General features: G+C 47.6%; 1 protein-coding gene across 8 annotated transcripts in view; it reads left to right on the top strand.

Moving 5' to 3' along the window:
- The window catches only part of LOC144107801 (uncharacterized), a 74,208-nt gene that overhangs the window by 21,733 nt on the left and 28,688 nt on the right, over positions 1 to 23,787 (top strand). For 6 of the 8 annotated variants that reach the window (XM_077640991.1, XM_077640993.1, XM_077640992.1 and 3 more), the window contains 2 exons: positions 2,173 to 2,220; positions 16,799 to 17,021. In XM_077640991.1, the coding sequence (XP_077497117.1) occupies positions 2,173 to 2,220; positions 16,799 to 17,021 (271 nt within the window). The remainder of the gene's footprint in view (positions 1 to 2,172; positions 2,221 to 16,798; positions 17,022 to 23,787) is intronic. The other 2 variants (XM_077640989.1, XM_077640995.1) reach the window with 1 other exon arrangement.

The raw sequence follows: 23,787 nt of genomic DNA on the forward strand, positions 1-23,787 counted from the left end.
TTTTCACGTCGCTTAGCTAGAAGCACACTGCACTAGCCACCAAAATCGTCACAGGCGTTGCCACTGAAGCGTTGCTTCGCTCCCGGCACTCGCGCCTATAGCATCGTAGTTCTGCTATCGTGCACAAGAATGCGGGGCCAATTCCCGGCTTCGGAGTTAGTTGTGATGCAGCAGAAATGTGCAGACATCCTTGAGATTTCTGTGCATATCAGAAAACCAACTGCTGCACTTAAACAAGCACACGTGCATACCGCCGTACCGAACTACTCCACAATACCAGCATTATGGCTTCCGCAGCTCGGCAACTATACAAACCCCCATCCCGTGGCACCATTTGTCTGCGTTCAAGAGAATACGCCAGGAGCGGGGAACAAGATTTGGTCGTGCTGCCGGGTGCTGTTTCAGCACCTAAATATATTCTTACATCATGCCTTGGGCAAACAATAAATAAGTAAATAAAATTAAATATTGCCGAGGCTGGGATTAAAACCCGTGGCAGTGCGAACAGTTCAGCTTCGCTAGGCACTGCATGAAAGCACTAGGCTATCTCGCTGTGGCTGATCATGCCTCGTGTTAAACTTCAACACACTGTCCCGCTGTGCATTGCACACTGCCTTCTTCATCCACTAATACTACTATCGAACTAATATTCGCGCTTTAGGCTATGTGGAGGTAGTGACAGAGAGATGGGCACTGCATGCGTTGCCGTGGACAACGTTATGGCAGAAACACGTCACTAGAGCAAGAGTTAGTGGCATTAACAACTGCTGCAAAAACGTTGCACTGAAGCATAGGCCGCCAGCATACATTGGGTAAATTGGTATTGACGATGAAAAAGTTGAAGACACTCATAACTGGCTCCCTGGGTCATTGGACACCTCAATCGCGCTTTCAGATATGTGGCGGTGGGGTGCACCTGCAAAAGCTTTGCTTTCGCACAATATTTCATGCTTAGCAATGCTAAACCGCCAGCCAATTTTTTGGTGTGACAAGGTAACACAAAGTAAGACAACAGGTCCTTAAAAATCACCTTCCATTTCACACTGATAACTGTGCAAGCAGCACTGCTTGCTTATGGGTTTTCAGTTGTAATCCATAGTACAGCAAGCTGTCGCGCTGTAAACAAAATGGAAAATACTAGCCAGCTATTGGACTACCGTAAAAACCGGACTATAGGTCGGACCGGAATATAGGTCGACCCCCTAACTAACCAATTCTAAAAATGAAAAAAAATCTTTTTTCAATGGGAAAAGTACCGAAAGACATCCTTACTTTGAAACAAATGCGACTCGAGAGATTGGACAATGGTGACAGTATTTAATTTCATTTAAATGCTGCTTGTATGTACACCCGGCAAATTTTTTAACAATATCGCGCACCAATCGGCCCGCGTGTTTGTTTCTGGCACAGGCAAGTACGGCGCCGTAGAGCAAAGCCCTCCTCTTCATGAATCGCCGCAACCAGGATGGCGAACCTTTGAATTGCGCTCTCGTGAGTCTAGAGGCACGCGCGATCTCTGCCGCTTTCACGCGGATGCATTCGGCAGTCACAGGCAGCGATCTTGCTCGCAGCGCAACGTTTCCTTCCTATTCTCGATACACTACGGTCTGCCCACGAAATGTTTTCTTCTGGTTGCTGCAAGTTGTAATACGCAGCTTCTGCCTCCGCCAGTACTGAATGCTCTTTTCAGATACTCCAAATTCGCGCTGTACCGCCAGGTTCCCGTGAGCTTCCTCGTACTCAATCGTGTTTTTCTTGAAGGCGACGGTAAATTGCCGTTAGCTTCCGCTTTGCATCTACTAAAACGCAAAATGGCAGCACCGCTGCTGATGGCGATGGTGAGGAGACTGTTGACTTCAGCCACCCATTGTTGCAAGACTTCCGTATTTTTTCCGCCAATGACTGGTATATAAGACGGGGGTCGACTTTTCACCATGGTTTTTTGAAAAAAAGTTCGACCTATATTCCGGTTTTTACGGTACCTATTGCTGGATTGGAATCTTGGTGCACTTTACCTATATGCCATGGTAGTGCTTGTGCAAACTGGGCTAAAGTATTGCATGAAATGTCGCCGCTTTCATTTGTGTCTTTCCTGTTGGAGGTTTGATTGTTTCAGCACAGATAATTTCAGTGAAATCAGTGTCTGATCATGTCAGTTATTTCTCATTTTAGGACCTAAATGGGAACACTGCTCCTGATCTTCCAGAGGTTGATGGCCAGGTAGGCATGCGTTCGCATTGTTTGCCTTTCCGTTATGTAACACTTCGCAAAAGTGCTGCCGAGAGATGCTTTGGAAATTTGGGACTCTTCAGTGAAACTTTTAGGCTGGAGCTTGCTGTTCTCTATATGCTACACAGTGCAATCCACTTATTACAGTATTGAGAAAACCAGAAAATCCGATCATTATAACCATTTTCGTTATATATAGACGTGCAAAAAAGAAATAAAGCAAAAAGAACACACCCATGTATTCTGGTATGCATGTAGGTATTAACTCATGTATGCAGGCACTGCCACCAGCGCTTCTGTCAGGGGTGCCAGCTTCTTGGCCCGCTGCCAATGTCTGCCCTGTGAACAGCGCAAAAGGGGGAGAGAGCTAAGAAAAGCTACTACTTAAAAAAAGAATTAGATTCTCAACAACAGAAGTGGGGGGTGGATTCAGAGATATCGCCTTGCATTTAGTCGCCGCCATTTTTACCATGAACGCACAAATGAGTGGAAACGGCCTAGCAAGCTCAACCCTCCTCCTTTCAGCGATTGTGATAATGATATCACTTGGTTCCCAAGGTTGTACACAACGGTCTCTCGCAGATTTCCGTCTGCAAAGTTTTCACGTCATTTTTTTCAGAACGTTTCATTTTTATCAAACTTTCAGATGAATTTTAGTAATAAATACCTTCTGGGCAGCCAAAATCATATCGTTCTGTCCGTTACTTTGCCAGTCGTTAATTATTTTTATTTTTACATAGGGACAATGCGAGAATTGGTAAATCCAAAGAATTTGATCGTTATATCTGCTATCGTTATAAGTGGATTACATTGTGATGGTATTTGCATAGGTGTACATTTATTCTATGTATATTTGTCTACCTGATGTGCTATTTCTGTGTTCTTTTATTGCTACGTCGTTGAAAAGAATGTCTTCTATGTCCCCAACATGCTGGCTACTTGTGGAAGCATACACTCCATTCGTAAGCCTGCAGTGCAGTAAAAAGCTCGTTAATTGGACCTTGAACAGGCCAGAAAAATGTTTGAATTATCGAATGAGCACGAAGGAACTAACAAGAACCGCTTGTATCGTGGTAAATTTATTTGATGAAAGACTCGGCAGTGGATGCTTCCTTTTGAAGTGAGAATAGCGTAACAATGACTATTTAAGTGGTGCAGCTTCACCGCTACTGCATTGCACACCTCACAAGCAGCAGCATCACATATGAGAACACTTCAGCGCATAAACTGCATATGGGTTGTGACGACCACACAGTTTCAGCATGAAGGAAGGCCGGAAGACTCACACGGGCGGGAATGTTGTGCAGTGCTGAAGCAGCGCGCAGCTGGGCTCAGTTGGTTGACTGGTGCGGGCTGGCGCAGAGCTCAGAAAAGTGAAACCACAACTATGCGGTGTTTCTGGTCTTGGAGACGGGGTCATTTGTACATCAGCACACTTGTCATTGTGTGCACATCGGAGGTGTGCAAGCAACTCTGCAGCATGTAATTCAGCTTTAAGCAGGCCTGTTGAAGGGATACCTTGCTGTGCTGGTCATATCTAGACATGGCCTCCGTTCAGGAGCCCATTTAATTAACCGGTGCGATAACCATAACGTCTGAATTAGCGAGTGTACAACACCATACACTGACATAGTCAAAATCATAGTCAAAAAGTACATCTAAAATAGTGTAACTTAATCGTTGGTGGATTCTAGCTGCCCCCAAGCAGCGATATTAGGTTTTTCGATTAACTTAACGAATTTCCATGCTCCACCAAAAGGCATTCTTGTACAGTAAAAGCTCGTTAATTCGAACTTACGGTTAATTCGAACTGATGCCCGGGTCCCGGCCCAGCCCTGTGTATTTCAAGGGGGGAAAACTCCCGATAATTCGAACAAGTCGGCGTCTGCTATGGTTAATTCGAACTAGTACCCACTGGCTGACACCGCTCCTCGTAGATAGCATAGCAAGTAAAACACGCTCGGAATTTGCCAGAGATGTAAAACAATGGAAAAGAAAAAAGGCCAAGCGCACGAAGCTCACGGAGCCCGCGTTCCGGTGCATGCCATAGCAGGTTTTCGCTTCTGGAGCACTCGCCCGTGCCGCTGATGCTTCGGCACGAGCCGTTAGAGGTTTTCGTTAGGCCGCGGTCGCTGGGTTGCAATCGCGTGGTTCGGGTTTCGGGTGATGATAGCTTTTGTTGGTGCTGCGAGTGCGAGCTACGTGGACACCAGCGGGGAGACGGAGCCCTTGAGTGACGCCAATATAATTGAGGCTGCATGCGTTCACGTGCGGTGAGAACAGCCGACAGTGATGAGTCCAATGGCGGCGACAAGACTATGCCACTGCCAAGCGCACATGAAGTAGCATCAGTGTTCAATATTGCAGCACGCCACTTCTCTGTCAATGAGAACTTTGACGTTCCACATGAGCTTTGGGCAAGCTACAGATAATGCTGATAGAGTCTCAGCAGAAATGCAAGCAAATGCACTTCGCCGATTACTTTTAATTTTGACAACCCTTCGTAAATAAACATGTTTTGGAGCGTAAGTAGTGTCATATGTTCCAGCACTTAAGCTCGCTGCTCACGTGAATGCATTCCAGTACTTGTTTCTGGCGTGTAACTGACCGATCAATTTATTTCATTTGCCAACAGAACTGGATGAATTTAATTCTCAGAATATGCCTGCCACAAACGTGTAGTAGCGCCTATTCATTCTAAAAATGAATTCTAAAAAGCACCTAGCTCGCGATAATGAGTCTAGATGTGACTGCTTCGGGTACTGCTTGCGCAGCGGGCCGATATAACCGCTAATTCTAGCGCCCATTTAATAATTCGAACTTCACTTAATTCGAACAATTTTCCGGTCCCCTTCGGGTTCGAATTAATGAGTTTTTACTGTAACATATTACTAGGTGGGGGTTTCAATGTTCCTTCTATCGACTGGAACAGCAATTTCCCTGATCCCCTCTCTAAGGCAGCTGAACCAGTTGTCGACATTATTATTTAGATTTTAGCATGTCTTAACACAATTGGTAAAGGAACCTATGTGCATCCAGAACGGCACTGCGTCCATACTAGATCTTTTCCTTGTCAGCACAGCAGTGGTCTACTTGGCCGCAACCCAAAAATGCATGTTGCTGATGTGGTATCTGACCACAAAATGATATGGTTATCTTTAGAACTAAACCACATGAACCGCAGCAGTTGCCTAGTGGTTTGAGCATCCGCCTCGTATGCGGGAGGTGCGGGGCTCGATCCCCAGTGCCACCGGGTAGCCACCAATGATACAATGGGTACAAGCTTTCGCCTGTTCTGGTGCTCGGCTTCTTCGGGTGAAATGCTTGGGAAATGGGTCTTTGACCCCACTTTGTGAAATGAAAACTACCTTGTGCCATGGCGCTCTTTGGCCAAAGCTGCCCTTGGACCATAAAAATTCATCTTCATCAACTAAACCACATGGCAAAAGACAGAAAGGAAGAATATTCAGTCCCAATCTTTTCATGTGCTAGTGACGTCGACAGATTAGATGCCTTCGATAGTTTGTTTTCTGATTTTGTCTTTCTTGCTGAGTCAAATGCAGGCTCCATGGACAACTTGTGGTGCTTTTTCAAGGAACTTGTTTTAAGGTGCATCAAGCACTTCTTTCCTGTACGGTTCAAAAGACAGCATCAAGCGAACCCGTGCAAAAGGAAGGAAATTGTACGCCTGGGAAGAAAGGCAAAAAAATGAGAAAACAGCACTGCAGGTGCCCTTTGGAAATTAATGCACGCAAGCTTTCCACATTGCCTGTACAGTTAAAAAACTATCAGTAAAGCCGAAAGGTACTTCCGTACTGTTTCTATGAAAAATTTTCTCGTTTCTTCCCTGGCAAGTTTTGGTGCTACTTTTCTTCAAAAAAAGAGCCCTTGTCCAGTTTAATAATAACAATAATAATTGGTTTTTGGCGAAAAAAAAATGGTGCAGTATCTGTCTCATATCTAGTCGCCCCGCCGTAAGGGAAGGGATAAAGGAGGGAGTCAAAGAAGAAAGAAAGAGGTGCCGTAGTGGAGGGCTCCGGAATGATTTCTACCGCCTGGGGATCTTTAACGTGCACTGACATCGCACAGCACACAGGCGCCTTAGCATTTTTCCTTCCTAAAAACGCAGCCACCGTGGTCTGGTTCGAACCCGGGAACTCCAGATCAGTAGCCAAACGCCCTAACCACTGAGCCACCGCTGCAGGTCCAGTTTGCATAAATGATTTAGCCGTGACCGATAAAGCTTCAATAACAATGTCTTTCATTGAATTCCTTTGTTCTGTGTTCACAAACGACAATGGTATGAGACCAAGTTTCAACCTGTGCAGCAATTATCCGCCCATTAATAACATCTCCATATCAGAAGAAGGCATTGTGGCCTTATTGCTCAATTAGATGTTAAGTCTCCAGGAATTGAAGCCATACCAAACGCATTCCTCGTAAGGTACGCTGAGTGGTGCTCAAAGTACTTGTGTATATGATATAGCAACTCAATGTTGGGAGCCAATATACCAAATGATTGGAAATATGCAATAATTACACCAATACCAAAAACTGGAGACCTTTCACTAATTACAGTCGAATGCCGTTTCAACGAAATTCACGGGACCAGCGAAAAATTTCGTTGTAGGGGAAGCTTCGTTGTCATGAAATCGAGCCACAAATTGATAGATTGGACCGGATAGTTCATGAAGAACAATTATTTTACAAAAATTTGATAGTTTCGGTCTTTTGCCGTTTCGAAATCTGCGTCGTGGCAATATTCTTGGCACTCCAAAAGTTTTGAAATCGCGTAATAAGCACCCGCTATATTTTCTACCAAAAGTAATATTTTTTTCCAATCGCATTTTAAAAGCGCCCTTGCTTTCGTTGTGCGAGATTCCGTACTTAGACCGCGCTGCCTGCAGGCATTTCAGCATGGACTACGTGCACGTGCGCCCCCATCACTGTCCGTTGAGTAGTAGTCACATGCACGATGAAATCGATCCTTTAGACGACGTGCCAGAAATGCAGTTGCTCTGATTTTTCAGACATTTTACGACCCGCAGTACGAAAATACTGGTGGAGTGATGTTCTGTTGAGACATCCGCGAAGAACCACTAGACTAGTGTGGCCTAGCTGGCATCAGGCGTCTTGCAACGACGTGCCACCTACCGGCGCGCCGGGCGACAGCAGATCATTGCGCACTGCTTGCTTGGTGTTGCTAAGCCTAACGCCTAATGTGCTCCGCAAAAGAAGCCTTGGAAAAAATGCTCTGGAACTAGCCACCTGTTATCATATAACGTTTAACATTTTCATTGATTTTTGTTGACACGATTGCTTCGTACTGAAATGAATGCTGTAGAACTCATTTCCGTTAAGTCTTCGTCAGTGAAGTGACTGAAAAAGTCAAAAGCCGCCTTGCACCAACGACTGCGGTTCGCAAGCACGGAGTCCTGGCCATCAGCAAAACCATCGCAGGCAGTCGTGGGCCGCATCGCATCTTTATGTGCACATGGCTGTACATTAATTACGATTTTCCACAGAATATCAGCTGTGCTATTGAAATTGCAAACTGTCTTTGGCAGCAGTGTTTGGTGAAACCGAACGAGATACGAGCACATGTGGATGCTCAAAAAAAATCGGCCTCTTACTCGGAAAAACTTTGTTGAAACGGAACCTTGCTTCAAAAAATTGTTTGTTGTGCGGGAAAATAATTGGGCTGCCTTTGTATGGTATGCTGACAGGGAATCGGAACTACTTCGTTGTAACAAAAATTTCGCTGTTGTGGTGTTCGTTGTAGCGGGGTTTGACTGCACTTCATACAGGCCCATCTCATTACTGTGCACATGCACGAAGACACTAGAGCGCATTATCTTTTATCAAATTTCGACATTTGTTAATAAACGACATCATAGATTACCAGCAGCACGGTTTCCGTAGAGGGTTATCTACTGCAGCACAGCTAGTGGAAACTGTTCAGGACCTTACGGCAGTTCTAGATAGACAGGGTCAAGTAGACATTATTTTAGATTTTGAAAAGGCGTTTGATCCCGTGAGTCACCAAAAATTGCTTCTAAAGCTAAAACCAATATTGAAAAATGCCACTCTGCTCACACGGATACAGGCATAACTTTCTTTAAGGATTTAGGAAGCAAAGCGTTTCCATCGATGGGGTGTGTTCAAGCCCTGCACTTGTTCGTTCTGGCATCCCACAGGGATCTGTCCTTGGGCCATTATTTTTCTTATCTTCATTAACGATATAGTCACAAATAAACCGGTAAAAATAAGACTGTTTGCAGATGACTGTATACTCTATTAAGAAATTAATAGTCCAAATGATTAGGCCCTGTTAAATTCTTCGCTCACCGCTATAGAAACATGGTGTTCTACATGGCAAATGAATATAAACACAAAGAAAACAGTAGCAATGACAATCACTAGAAAACAGCAAACATTGAATTTTCACTAGTGTATCAACGGACAGGTGCTCTCCACTGTAAGAAGCTACAAATACTTGGGAGTAATACTAACTTCCGACCTCAGATGGAATGAACACATAACTTACATCACAAGAAAGGGCATGCAGAAGCTAGGTTATTTGAGGAGATCTCTGCGCCAGTCAAGTCAAGATAATAAACTTTTAGCATATAAGACATTAATTAGGCCTATCCTTGAATACTGCTCTATTATATGGGATCCACACACCCAGTGCAACATTAACAAGTTAAAAAGCATTCAGAAAAAATCGGTAAGATTCATATTCCTACAGCTTGCACACATTACCAAGCATGCTTGTCAAACAGATGAACTTAGAACCATTACAGGTCAGATGATATAGAGAGAGGTTGAAGTTCATGTATTTACTCTACCATAATAAATTAGGAATGTATAAGAATATGTACATTGAATCAGTCATCAGACATCCAACGCGATCACAGCATTAACAAAATTAAAGGAATATTGCCACCTGGTGTTCTCAGGTGGCGCTGAAGTGTCTTCGAAGACGTTGAAGTGTCTCGCGCTGGCTGGCTGGCTGCTTGCTGTATTCTGCTGGTTAGCGACCTGTCTCCCTGTTTTCCGTTACATATTTTTGGTGGAGGTGCTGGGTAAAGATCCCTGTATATGTCTCATACTCCTCCGGATACCCTGGGCTCCAGTCCTTCGCTAGTGGACACCCCCGTGCACCGTGCTAGCCGGAGAAATCAAGGCCTACCTCCCGAACACGGGCTTTTGGAGTCTGCCAGAGCACCCACCCATCGACCTGTCATGCCAGCTGCTGCCTACTACACCTTGCAGAATCCGCGACTGCCCAAACCATTCCACGGCAGTCAGCTCGAAGACGTAGAGGACTGGCTTCTCGAGTTTGAACGCGTGGCCTCATTCAACCAGTGGGACGACGCCGCTAAACTTCGAAACGTCTTCTTTAGTCTCGAGGATGGTGCACGTACCTGGTACGAAAACCGAGAAGACGCCCTAACATCATGGCACGAGTTCCGCCGACGCCTGCTGGAGACCTACACCAGCACGGATCGTCGAGAACGGGCTGAACGGGCTTTGCAGTCTCGCATTCAGATGCCGAATGAGACTGTAAGCATGTACGTGGAGGATATGACTCGGCTCTTCCGGCGAGCTGACCCGGCCATGCCCGAAGATAAAAAGGTGCGCCATCTCATGCGCGGCGTTAAAGAGCAACTTTTCGCTGGCCTCGTGCGCAGTCCACCTGGGACTGTTGCTGAGTTTCTCTCGGAGGCGGTCACGATGGAGAAGATGCTCTTGCGGCGGTCTACCACCTACGACCGGCCGGTACTCGCCGCTTCACTTACAGAGCCGCTTCCTGCCTTCGGGGCTAACCCTGGTCTTCTCCGCGACCTGATCCGCTCCGTTGTGCGCGAAGAGCTCCAGGCGCTTTTCGGTGCTCCCCTGCCGACGGCCGGCTCTCTCGCTAGCCTGGTCCGCGAAGAGGTTCAAGCCTTGAGACCTTCGTTCCCGTCCGTTGACCCGCCGCCTTTACCAACGGAGTGCCGTCGTCCAACGTACGCTGAAGCCTTGCAACGTCCTGCGCCCTCTTCGGGGCAGTTTCCTCCGTCCAATCAAGGCTCGCTGTTTTCCGCACACCCCGACACGTACTACATCGACAATCGACGATCACCCCAGCGGAAGACGGACCTGTGGCGTGCTCCGGATCGGCGGCGTCTCTGCTTTCACTGCGGGGAACCCGGTCATCTGAGATCGCCCAGTTTTTTATGCAACAAATCGTGCTGCGTCATGGCGCACCGTCCCACGTAATCACTGATCGAGGTACGGCGTTTACGGCACAGCTCATGCGCGACGTGTTCGAGCTCAGTCACACGAACCATCGCAAAACTACTGCCTATCACCCACAGACGAACGGGCTCACAGAGAGGCTCAACAGAACGATCGCCGACATGATCGCAATGTACATAGACTCGCAGCACAAAACCTGGGACGAGATTCTCCCGTACGTCACATACGCTTACAACACGGCCACCCAGGAGACGACCCGATTTACACCATTTCGTCTGGTCTACGGACGTGACGTTCAGACGATGCTGGATGCAATGCTTCCATGCAGCACTGATGACCACCCACTCACGCCAGACGCCGAGCAGTTCGCTCAGCGCGCCGAGGAAGCACGTCAACTTGCCCGTCTTCACATTCAGCGGCAGCAGGGCACGGATGCACGCCGCTACAACCTCCGTCATCGGCACGTCGAATACCATCCGGGAGACCAAGTTTGGGTGTGGACCCCGGTACGCCGCCCAGGCTTGTCTGAAAAACTGATGTGCCGTTACTTTGGACCGTACCGAGTTTTGCGCCGCGTCACCGAAGTGACCTACGAAGTTCTTCCTGACAGGACTGTGCAGCCTCAGCGTCGTCCACCCCGCTCTGAGGTTGTGCACGTTGTCCGCATGAAACCCTACTTCACGCGGTAATGGATAGTACGCTCAGTGTTCTGCTAGTTTTCGCGTGGGACACCTTTGCCCACCTCCCTTGTACACTTTTGTGTGCTTGTGCTGTTTTTTTTTTTTCTCTTTCCACTGCCCATACTGCAACTCCGCTTTTGTTTTTCTTTTTTTTTGGAGGGGGAGTAATGCCACCTGGTGTTCTCAGGTGGCGCTGAAGTGTCTTCGAAGACGTTGAAGTGTCTCGCGCTGGCTGGCTGGCTGCTTGCTGTATTCTGCTGGTTAGCGACCTGTCTCCCTGTTTTCCGTTACAATATAGTTGTAGAACTGATACATTCAAAAATTCGTATTTTTTGCAAACGGTCCGAGATTGGAACTCGCTAAATCCAAACGCTATGGAAAGCTCCTCGGTCGAAACATTTTGCGGCGTGCTCAAGCAAAACTAAAACAACTAAAATATCTTTGCACGCCGGTTGAACAGTACCCTGCTCATTATTTTTCTACTGTTACCATGCTGTACTCTTTTCTTTTACAGCCACGGTGTACAAGTAGCATTTATGTCTATACATTTTTGTATGCGCAACTTGTGTTAACGTCTTACATGTTTACACTATATATTCTGTCTTAATCTTTTTGTATTGCCCACTCCTGTCTAAGGCCTTAAATTAAAGGGAAGGTGAAACGGTTTTTTGAGAATTGGAGGTTCTTCAAGAAATCGAATCTATGAAGCTTCGAGGCAAAGCTTGCCAAGTATTTTTTTCGCCAGCGTTTAAAATAGTGTCATAATCGCTGATTAAAACCGCAGCGATACTCGGGTTTCTCCTCACTACGTTAGAGAAGTGCAGAGAAACTCATGATGATGTCATTGTTGTCGAAATTTCACATGTCCGCCACCTTCCCCCACGAGCTGCAGTGAGCCTTCCAACACTCCAAACAATGCTCAGTGGTTCGTGGGCTTCATCGTCGGCGGCGTTGGTATAATTCATTGAAACAACCGTTTATTAGCTGGAAATGCAGCGCCGCCCTGTGTGACGTCGTTGCGACCTCTGCCCATCGCTGTGCACTGCAGAGAAGCCTGACCACTAATGCAGATTTATTCTGCGATTACGTCGCCATTTCAAATCCTAGCTTAAAAATACTTCGCATGTGTTGTCTCCAAATTTCACACTTTCTTCTCCTTTAAACTCGTCGAATTCTTAAACCGCTTCACCTGCCCTTTAAGCCTGGCAATACCTTTGAAATAAATAAGTAAACAGGTGTTGGCCGGGACTACACCAGCAGTTCCAATTATCCGGATTTTCTAGTTAACAAGCTTTTACTGCATGTACAGGGCAGCACTTGAAAAATGCTAGTATGAGGACTGCCACCATTATGAGAAAGACACCCCAACATCCTGTTCATGAGCTTTGCAACTGAGCCGTGGTGTAGGGTCTCGTTTGGTGTTACAGTACAACACAGAGTACGACAACCGAACCCTAAAAAAGGCCCTTCTACGTTAGTATTAATCAACAGGCCCAGCTTTAAGTTTAGCTGTGGTTCCTTGCCGACACATGCTATTGACAAACTTTTTGAGTGTGACAGAAGCTATGCAATGCTTTCTGTTTTATTGGTTTCCATTTCACATTAATAACTGCATGAGCAACATAGTATTCCTCAGTTTTCAGGCGGCATCCATAGCACAGCTATCTTCGGTGCTGTATACAAAATGCAAAACACCAGCCTGGTGCTGGACTACCTATTGCTGGGTCATGCACTTCTCTGGATGCCATGTGGGTGCTTGCAAAATGGGCTAAAGTGTCTGTGGTGTGTCATTGCTTTCATTTATACTGTTCCTGTTTTGAGGTTTGATTGCTTCAGTGCAGTGCATGACAAATGCTTTTCTGATGCACACATAAACAGGTAGTGAGTGAGTGGTTGGAAGTGGTAAAGGAGTATTAAATATCTTAGTGATCAGCAATGACTGCTAATACAAACCACCAGAAAAAAGTTAGCAGGAGAATATGGATGTGGTGGAGTGTGTTTGGCAGACACACCTAGGTTATGAGCAATGGCATGCCAGCAGGCCTCGAGAGGAGGGCATGTAGCATTTGTATCCTGCCAGCACCCACATATGGGGCCATACTATGGAGGAGGGGTTTTTCAAACTTTCTTGCCTCAAGTATCCCCAACAGTCATCAACATGTGCCAAAGACCCCCCTTGGTCACCTTCGGTCGTCACAAACGTCACAATCAATCGGTGTTGCTTGTGAGCGGACCATATGTGCTTGCTGCTTCGTTCACTTTTGTAGCGATAGCTACACTACGCCACCTCTTCGACCCTTCAGCGTGGCACCACCTGAGCTCCGTGGCACCACTTAAGCTCCGTGGCGGCGTCTTTGGTCACGTGGTGCGGCCGTTGGTCACGTGGTGTGGAGCAGCTGCTGCTGCCGGTGGCACAGCACGCAACAGCTGCAACAGCTGTGCGAATGTGCTGTGTCAAGTGGGACGAAGATGAAGTAGGAACGCCCAGCGAAACGGAGCGGCGAAAGACTGACTTTGCAATTCGACTGCGCTAGTTCTACTCGGCCAGATGTAGCTATTGCGTCACTCCAGGTTTAACCAGAGCTAAACCACAGCAATTTTTTGTAAGTATCTGTTTTTTTCCTTGCTTTGAGCAATCATTTTTGTATTAAATGCCCATCACTAACTCATGCTCAGACCTCCAACCACAAGACAAGGATGCAGAGAACTGCAGTTGCAACACAAACACTGCCGCTGCATTCATGTACTTGACTGGCTGGGCTGCGCACAGGATCACATGACGCCTCGTCCGGCTTTTATTGACTATCTGCCACTCCACTCTGGCATCATCGTGGCATTGCCATTTTTTTTTCTGATTTTCATGGACTGGCTTTCCAGCACAAATAGACCTGCCGGTGACAAAACTTCACCCTGAGAAATGCCCTATTAGATGCACATTCTTCTTTTTTTGCCTTGGTGGGGCTCGGCTAGCTCGGGGGGTGCGGCCCACGCTTTCAGTCGCCATGCGCACAAGTTCCCGTAACACGCGTCGCCTTGTGCACCATGCCCATTCCACACCATCTTGCCAGCATTTTAAATGTATGTGCTCTGGCGCAGCTGGACGCAGCAGTGTCATGGCAAGCTGCCAAGTTTGCCGGGCATGCCACTGCCGCCAATGCTCTCGTCAAAACATAACCAGTGGCACTATTACTGGCGCGCACCATCTTGGCATGCTGCCAAAGTCAGTGCTGCAGACTGCACTGACGCTGACGGGCATGAAACTGAGGAATGAGCTAAGAAGAGCCAACATTCTAACATGAGTTTTAACAAACTAGGTGCTCTGTCTGCTTTGCAAACACCTGCCAGAAGTGTACCAAAAAGGATGGACAGGTCAGTGTGGGTGCTTGTGGAACTCACAAAAGCAGCCCACAGGACCTCTGGTTTCTGTGGAGCCCAGTTTGGGAACCCCTGCTATAGAGGCTAATCTACAAGGTTGAATATAAATCGAGGACAGCACAGTAGGCTGCGGAAAGCAAAATGCTGGAGATAAGGTTGAGAGAAAGAGTGACCTGACAAGCAGAAATTTCTTGTGGTGAAATCTGCCCCAAAACACTGTCAGATTTGACTATACACTTCCCAAACATCATTTATTTCCGAAAGAAGTCACTCATCTTTGTTTTTCTCCGTCCTTTGGACATCAGTGGCATCGTGCAATGCGCGCACTCGTCAGCAGCTGCATTGTGACGTCATCATAGGCGCCAATGAAATTACGAACAATATCAAATGCATCCACCACATCCAGTGCAGGAGGTGGGGCTGACGCATCTTTGCAACACTGCATCACTCTCATCATCCGATGACACGTCGTTATGGCGAACCTCTTCAATTATGGACTCAGAACTTAACTCTCCATGAGCAATTACGTCCACATCAGCAGTGATGTAATCCGTAAAACGAGCTCTTGGGCGAGTTGGTTACTTATCTTAGGCATAGTAGCAGCGCAAAAAGACACACACAAAAGAAGAACTAGACACTGAGAGACTACACTAGCCTCCCAGCGAGTTCTCTTCTTGTGCAAGTAGTGCAAGGTGCTTGGCGCGCTCCCTAGCAGACGGCTCCGTGGTCGTGCTTGTTTTAGTGAGCGGTTGGCAGGCGTACTGTGTATGAGTTCTTTCCTTTCTGTTCAGCCTCGCACTTTGCTTTGCACCATTGCTCTTCTGTGAGCAAATATTACATGCAGCACGATGGAGCATTTACATAAGGGGGACATGGTGAGATGTTTTTAATAAGTAGGTGATCGCAATGCTTGTGATGACTCGCAGCGGTCGGCATCATCCGCTACGTGTAGCGACTGGCCTTGAGGTCGCCGTCAGCCCATGCCTTTGCCTGCCAGTCAGTCCCTGATAGTCGCTCTGCCGACAGTGAGCGCAAACTGTTGAGTTCAAATAAGTCCAATATGACTCTTTCGTTCTGTAATTAGTAGACAACCACAGTCACTTTTCGGATAGAACGGCGACAGCCTGAATTACGCGTATAAACTCAAAGATCGTCTTGAGTCTGAATAACCTCGTGAATTCAAATTTTGTTGCCTCTTCAAAGTACCTGTTGGCTCTGTGACGGTTGGCCTGCGCCACTTTACACAATGCAAAGGAAAGGGCGGTATCAAATTTATGACTTTTGGAAGTAACAAATTTCATGGCTGCTCCATGAGATGCACCACTACGAATAAATGCACACCGTTCAATACAGCTAGTACAATCCCGCGCATATGTCAAACCGCACGACAAACACTTACACTTGGCCGCAGCAGACGAACTTTTCTGCACAAGCCCAGAGAATGGTTCATTGTGGTGAAAACTTTGTTGCATTAATAATAATGCTAGCTGATGGGGAAGTAGAAATATTTCGTTGAAGTGGCATTCGTTGTAGCGGGGTTCAACTGTAACTGATGGTGGTCTATTTGGATAATGGAGTGTATTCCAAAGGAAGGGGAGAGAGCATAGCAGGAGGTGGTAGAAAGTGAGGTGAATAGGTGACAGTTGAAAGTTTTGCAGGGATAGGGTGGCCTGGCTGGAGCGTGGTGGGAAAATTTGAAGAGCACTTCTCCAGTAGATCTAATCTGGCAGATGAGGATGATACAAACAATTGCCACTGTTTGAGTGTACAGAACAGCTGCTTGACTTGCATCCAGACTTAGGCTTGCGACACGCCAGCAATGCAGGCTTTGCATGCTTCCTTGTTCTCCGAAAACTTACTTAACTTGTTCACTTGCTAAAGGCTTAAAAGCTCTGGGCTTCCCAGGCTTGTTACACAGCAGCTGTGCTTTGTTCAGAACAATGCTATCATCTATCTCGCTAGCAATACTCATAGGGGCTAGTCGAGGCACAATACAGTCATCACTTATGGTACAACATCACCCTGGGACAAGGCAAAAATTAAGGTTTTGTTTTGCATTTCTGTGTTTATGTTGATGGAACCAATATGTCCAGAAAGGTATTTTTTGCCATTGTCTTGCCAACTCTACATGGGAGCTAAGGGTTATGCTTTAGCTAGGATAAAATTTTTATCCTGAAAGCATATGTTCTCTTTTTCCTTCTTTCTTTTTTATAGCAGGATTGCATTCAAAGCTCGTTTATGGACTTTCTGGCTAATTTAATGTGCAGGTTTGTCTTGGCGGAGGAGTGTACATCCCCGGCGACCGCTGGCGGCGGCTGCTTGGGCAGCCGAAAGATTCCCTGTTTTGCAGGGAGGCATTGAGGCTTCTATGGAGTGAATCGGACCTGAAAGATCGGAGTGTAACAGGGCAACCTTGCCGACGCTTCCGCAAATCTGGTGGATTGCAAGGGAAAAAGGCCCTTAGTCCCGTCAAGCTGCGGGCTGTCGCAAGTAAGTTTAATCATCAGGTGTAGTTTTCTGTTTCAAAACTATTCATATCAACATGTCACAGTAATGACAAGTGGGCAGGGAGATAGATAAATACTAGGCAAGGTCGAATAGTGGTTTTTTGGATTGAAGCGAATTCAAAGCGAACAGCAATTTTCTTCGAATAATTTCAAAGCGAATATTTAGAGTACTTCTGGCACACAAAAAAAGGTTGAACGGTAAACTTGACATTTTAAAAATCAGATATTTTTCAAACACACACAGCCGTTGTATGTAAAAAATTTAGAGTGCATTAAAGCTTTGCCATAATCATTGGAGCAATGTCTACTTTCTGCAAAAATGGCCATAGAAAATTGGGGGTGCTGGCCTGCATGTGGTGCCGGTGTATCTGCGGGGTGTGAGACCATATGTGGTGTCTCCAACTGCTCCTTTTAATTGCGACTACATCGTTGCGCAGCTGTTGCTTTTAAGCGGCGACTCCATGATACCTGCTAGGCATACATGCCGCGCTGCGTGGCTGCGCACCCAGCACCATCCCGCGTCAGTCATCAGAAAGGGGCACCCATCTCTTGTGTGCCTTGTGATAACTTCTCTTTCTATCACCGTTGCACTTGAAGAACGAATTTCATGCTGACAAGTGCGCCTGCGTCAACTAGTCAGTCCAGACTCGATCCACGGAAGTGAGTAGAGCCGCACGGCCTCGAATTAGAGAGATTTAACATAGCGCGATCTGCTTCTGTGGGGAGCCACCGCACATGCGCAGGTCTCCCCGAGGTCGCCCCAAGGCACCAGGTGCCAGCAAGCTCTTTGCTTGCCTGCCTCGTCAGTACCAGTCAGTTCGTGCACACTAGCGCTGCGTGGAGGCGGGTCACGCTATGCTAAGTATCTGTCGATGCATGCGGCTGTGCCGCTTAAAGTGCGTGCACACCCTGAGTATATTGGCCACAGATGCTTGGAAGATATGGATCTTGGCGCTGTGCTTCTGTCTGCTGGTGTCTGTTGCAGTGAGAATGCGCAGACCAGCTCTGGCATACGCGCGGGAGTACAGGCACACGGTGCAGAATCAGGGCTTTGGTTGCACGTGCGCTGCGGTACTGTACTGGAGGAGGTACGCTGAACTGAAACAACCTGCAGCAGGAGTTCCAGAAGTGTTACTCGCTCGAGGTGAATACTTCGAGATTTCGAATAGTAAACATTTGATCGAATTGAATATCGAATACATTACTGTTCGACCGAATATTCAGAATTATCAAATATTTGCATGTGCTGAATTAAAACTTCAGCAGCAAACTGTTAATTACGCATCAATCCAGTTAACAGTATAAATATAACACCCATACAAGATCACCTAGCGCGTGTTCTATGTGGCAGCGACATTGATTGTAGCGTCGGGCATTGGTGCGCTGCTGGTCCACAGTCCTTAGCTAGGCAAGCTGTAGCAGTTCCTGTGCACACTGAAGGTAAGTAGCAACGTCGAAGTTGTCTTCATCAGTGACATTTGGTAGCTTAGCATCGAATGTGGTTGTAGCTTTCCTCCTGTGCATGAATCGAAAAGGCACCTTCAGGGGGGGTCTCTTGTACTGCAGTGTTGTAGGTGAAGATGATGTAGGGGAGGAGGGCATCCCAGGTCATGTGTTCCATGTCGACATGCATCACAAGCCTGTCTGCGATGGTCTTGTTCAAGTGGTCCGTGAGGCCGTTTGTCTGCAGTTAGTACGCTGTTGTCCTCTGGTGGCCTGTCTGACTGTGGTGCAGGATGGCTTGCGTCGGCTCTGCCACAAACATTGTTGCCGTGTCTATGATGAGTACTTCGAGGAGGCCGTGTAGCTGCAGGATGCATTCCTCGAAAAATTTCGCGACTTCTATTCTTGTGCTTTTTGGTAGTGCTTTTGCTTCAGCTTATCGGATCAGGTTATCAGCCGTCACAGTTGTCCATTTGTTTCCAGACACCGGGAAGGGGCTGAGGAGGTCCAAGCCAATCTGCTGGAGTGGCCTTGTTTAGTGGTGTGATTGGCTTCAGAAGTCCTGCTGCTTGGTCGATGGTGTCTTTCATTGCTGACAATCTCAACAGGTTTTTACGTACCGTGCGACTTTGGCGGACATTAGGGGGCCAGTAGCATTCGTCTTAAGAGCAGCATAGGGTGTGAGTAAACTCTAAGCACCCAACTGTTGGTTCACTGTGGGAAGCCTGCAGAATTTCTTCTCTAAGGCTGTTAATAATGACAAGAAGGTTGGGTCGGGGGCAAACTTTTTTACAAGAACGTCATCCTGTAAGAAGGATGGCAATTGGTGTTTAAACACGCTAGGCAATGAGGCAAATTTTTCTTCCAGGTACTGCCTAAGGTATTGTAGCTCAGGATGTGAGCACTGCTGTTGTGTGAAATTGCTGGCACTCAGCGGTCCCTGGAAGGTGTCGGCATCGTTGTCTTTTAGTGGCATCTCAGCGGGCGTTTGTGACAAGCAGTCTGCATCAGAGTGCTTCTGCTCACACTTGCGGACCACGATGATGTTGAACTCTTGTAGATGCAGGCTACATCAAGTGAGGCAGCCAGAGGTGTCTTTAAGATTGGCAAGCTAGCGCAGTGCACAGTGATCACTGAATGGCCGTCCGTACAGGCACGATTTCGATGTCGCCAAAATGACGATGAAGCACTCCTTTTTGGTCGTAGAATAGTCAGCTTTTGCCTTTGACAGGGAACAGCTAGCATGCACGATTACTTTTTCCAGGTTGTCGTTTCCTGAATGAGGATGGTGCCCACGCTGCTTGCATCAGTATAAATTTCAGTCTCGGCACCTTCATCGAAGTGCCTGAGGACTAGAGGGGACTGTAAACGGTGCTGAAGTTCCTTGAAAGCTTCAGCTTACGGTGCTTCCCACTTGAGTGGCATGTCTGCTTTTTTTAAGCTGAGTCAGAGGTTCAACAATGTGAAAAGTTCTTGACAAACCATCTGCACACTCCTAGAAATCTGCTGACAGCTTTCTTATCGTCAAGCTGCAGGATCATGGCAATAGCAGCTGTCTTCTGTGGGTCAGGGTGCATGCCATCCTTGCTGCTGATATGGCTGAGAAACAGCAGCTCCTGGTAGGTGAAGCAGCACTTATCAGGCTTCAGGATAAGTCGGGAAATCTAGTACTGCCTTCAGCCTCCGCAGGATTCTTCAAAGCTTGTCTCAAAGGCTACAACATTGACCAGATGCACAAGACAGGTTTCCCACTTAAGGCCGGCCAGCACCGTGTCCATTGCTCGTTGAAACATGGCTGGTGAGGAACAAAGCCCAACTGGCATGACCTTGAACTCATACAGGCCATCTGACGTGATGAAAGCTGTCTTTTCTCGGACTCTTTCATTGCCTTCAATCTGCCAGTACCTGCTGTTCTGAACCATCGATTAGAAGTACTTGGCGTGGCAGAGTCAATCTAGCGTATTATAGATTCCAGGTAATGGGGCAGACGTCTTTCTTTGCTCAGGTGCTAGCAATTAATGCAGAATCGGAGAGTGCTCTTTCTCTCCAGAGCAACTGGTGCCTCCCAGGGGCTCTTTGATCGCTGGATGATGTTGTTGCAAAGCATTGCTACGTCTTGGTCCCGGGTGGCTTAACGTTCTTGCGGCGACACATGGTAGGGGCTTTGACAGAGAGGTCGGGCGTTCTCATCAGTTGCATTGCGATGTTTAGCAATCAGCATATGATGAACCTTTGACAAGAGCAAGAAGCATTTGCTATAGGTTCGAAGAAGGCTGTGGATCTGGTCTTGTCTGTTCCAGTGCAGGACTGGGTTTATGTCGAAGGCGGGCGTGTGGCCTTCTTTAGATGCCTCCCTCCGGGAATTGAGTGAAGAAGGCGAAGGCGTCTTGAAAGTCAGATAAAACGTGTAAGAAAGCAATCGTCATGCCTCTGTTGATGTGTAGGTATACTTCGCTGAAGTTCGTCAGCAGCACTTGAACGTGTCCATTGTGGAAATTGCATGATTCCTTGTCCGGTCTAATAGCAACTGCCTGTTTCTCTCGATGTTGCCTTCAGTGTTCTCTAGATGCATGTCACTAGTGGGAATAATGACACTTTACCAGGGTGGGATGCTCACTTCTTCAGCGATGTTCAGTAGTCGTCTTCGATAGCAAGGCTTCGTCAGTTGAAAGAGTGATAAGCTTGGGAGCGAAGGCTCATGAAAGCTGGATACTCAGTCAGGAAGCCCACCCCCAACATTACATCACGGGAACACTGCTGTCAGTTCTACAAAGGCCACGAGATAGGGTCTGTTGACCGTCGCGCATGGTACATCGTCCTGATGGCATAGTAAAGTAGCCTCCAGCTTGAAGGATTTGTTTGCCGTCCCAAGCCGTCCTGACTCAATGCGTGCGGCGAAGGCTTTGCTGATCCAGAGTTGTCTCCTTCCATGTCAAGATCGGTGGTTCTTATCCTCGAATTGCACGTTGGCCTCAGAGATGGGTCACGGCTTCTGTGAGTGCAGGAACTGGGGCTCGGGCAAGTCGTCGAGGCTTTTCTGGCTGGCGTCGTCGTCTTATTCTTGTGTTGTGTCACTGTTGGGCTTATCTTCGTGTGTGGTGTCGTCATAGCTGATGCGGCATCTTCATGTGTAGGTAGTGCATGTTTGGCATTTTGCTGTAAAGCAACCCCACCTCTGGAGGTTGCTGCCTTTTGTTTCTCCTACGCAGGCTGGGGGCCTTCCTCGCACAGCGGCTGATATGGCAATGTAAATCGTGTAGGTGACAGCGACGGGGACCATGAGTGGCATCCTTGTGTGTTGTCGGTATGACTAAAGTACTCTTCTTCCTCGCGTGACTGCTGGCCAGGTTGTGGTCATAGCTCCTGGAAGAAACCCCGGAGGTCCATTCTGTGTGGCCAGTGCCGGAGGATGTGGCTCCACAGTAGAAGCAGAACAGGCACCGCTGTTGGGGCCTCCTCTTGAGGCCTGTTTTTCTTTGCTGAGCTTGCAACATACGTGGGCGGGCAGGTGACTGGGGTCTTTGGCGCGATGCACAGGGCTCCTGGCGCAGACTAGCAGGAAACCTTTGCCTGCGAACCACGACTGTGTAAGTCACAGCGGAGGTTCTGCAGCCATCAGAGTCAAGGTGCCAGGTGCCTGTTGCGCTTCTTCCCACACCACATCCACTAGAGTCGCTGCTTTAGGCTGTGGGGAAGATAGTAGCAGTCATCGCAGTTTTTCACGGTGAACTTCGCACTAGTTATGTGGTGGTGGTCATAGTGTCTGGGTGAATTGCATAAACTTGAGCCGGGTGGTTGTATTGCCAAGTTCGCATGTCGAGGGTCATCTCGACCGTGGAGGCTGTGGGATAGAAGAGATAAATAAGTTATTCCCACTTAATCGTGGCTGACAGTTCAAAGCCGCCAGACCCCACCCTTTGATCGCATATGCTACCAAACGCACGCCGACCATGGCGGGCGTTGCTCTGAGGGAACAAAGGAACGACACTGGCTGACACAAACAGGCATTTATTACTACAATAACAATAGCGCCAGCTAGCAACAAAGCACGCTAAGGAATCGAGGTCATCCGACTTGCCAGCAAGGTTACAAGCGAATGTTCGTCCATACTAGGGCAAAGGGAAACTCCGAAGCCGGATGGGACGAGATGCGGGAGAAGCTTGCTCTCCATGAGGCCTCGCCCCGCTGGCGAAGAGTGGAGCGCTGTGCCTGAACATCCATACGCGCAGCATTTCCCAGCCCAAGAGAGTGATCTCCCCCGCGCGTGCAGCAACCAAGCCATATGTGGTGCTGCAACGCCCGCCCCCGTGGTAGTTAAGGTTACTCACCAGGGAGAATTGCGTGGCGCGCCACTCTTCGAAGCGAAGCCGCGGGAGGGTGCACCGCGGGGAAGCTAACCAAAGGGGAAGTCGTGAGGGAAAGTCCCCACAAGGCTTCTTGTGTGAATTCCACGGCGTTTTTGGGCGGCTGGTGTACAAGGCTGGCAAAAAGTTGGTCCTTTACACCGCATATTAAAAACCCACGTCTGTCAGGATCAAACCCAAAAGACGCGGGATCGAACCAGCAGCGGCGGTCACATTTCGATGTTGGTGTGCGTTAAAGAATATTATACCCCTGTCACACTGGCACTCTAAAGGCACTTTGAACTAATGCTCCTTTATGCTCCCAAAGGAGCACTACTTCAAGGGAGTTCGTCCGTGCTATACACGGTCGCGGAACGACCTTCGCAAGAAGTTTTTAGCGCCCTCATCGGCGAAAAGCGTTATTAAAATTGCAAACCTCACTGCACATGTAAATACAGAAATGTCACATTTTTTTTAGTAAATTAGTTTTATAACCGTATTATGTTAAAGCAGCAAACAACATGGCCGACATGGCGGCATATTTACCGTGGCTACCGTGACGCTCGTATATCTCGAACGAGAGTATGGCGTGGTGAGACTGCCACAAAACAAATGACCATCTTATATTTTAAAACACCACTAATCTTATGAAGTGAATTTATAAAATGAAGATTGAATGTTTCTTTTCTCAATTTATTTATGCTGTTAACTCGCTGGGAGAGAGAGTACTCCCTTGAAGCCTCAAAGGACGAACTCGAGCTGCCTTGTTTAGAAGCTCCTTTGAGCTAGGTGTCCTTTGGCGCGTCCATGTGGCAGCGCGCATTCGTCCTTAGAGTAATGGAGCATTAGTTCAAAGTACCTTTACAGTGTCCGTGTGACAGGGGTATTAGAAGGTGAAAATTATTCAGACCTCCACTACGACGCCCCTCGCAGCTTGAGTCGCTTTGCAACATTAAACCGCGT

This window comes from Amblyomma americanum, chromosome 10, assembly GCF_052857255.1.
Source record: "Amblyomma americanum isolate KBUSLIRL-KWMA chromosome 10, ASM5285725v1, whole genome shotgun sequence".
Lineage (NCBI taxonomy): Eukaryota > Metazoa > Arthropoda > Arachnida > Ixodida > Ixodidae > Amblyomma > Amblyomma americanum.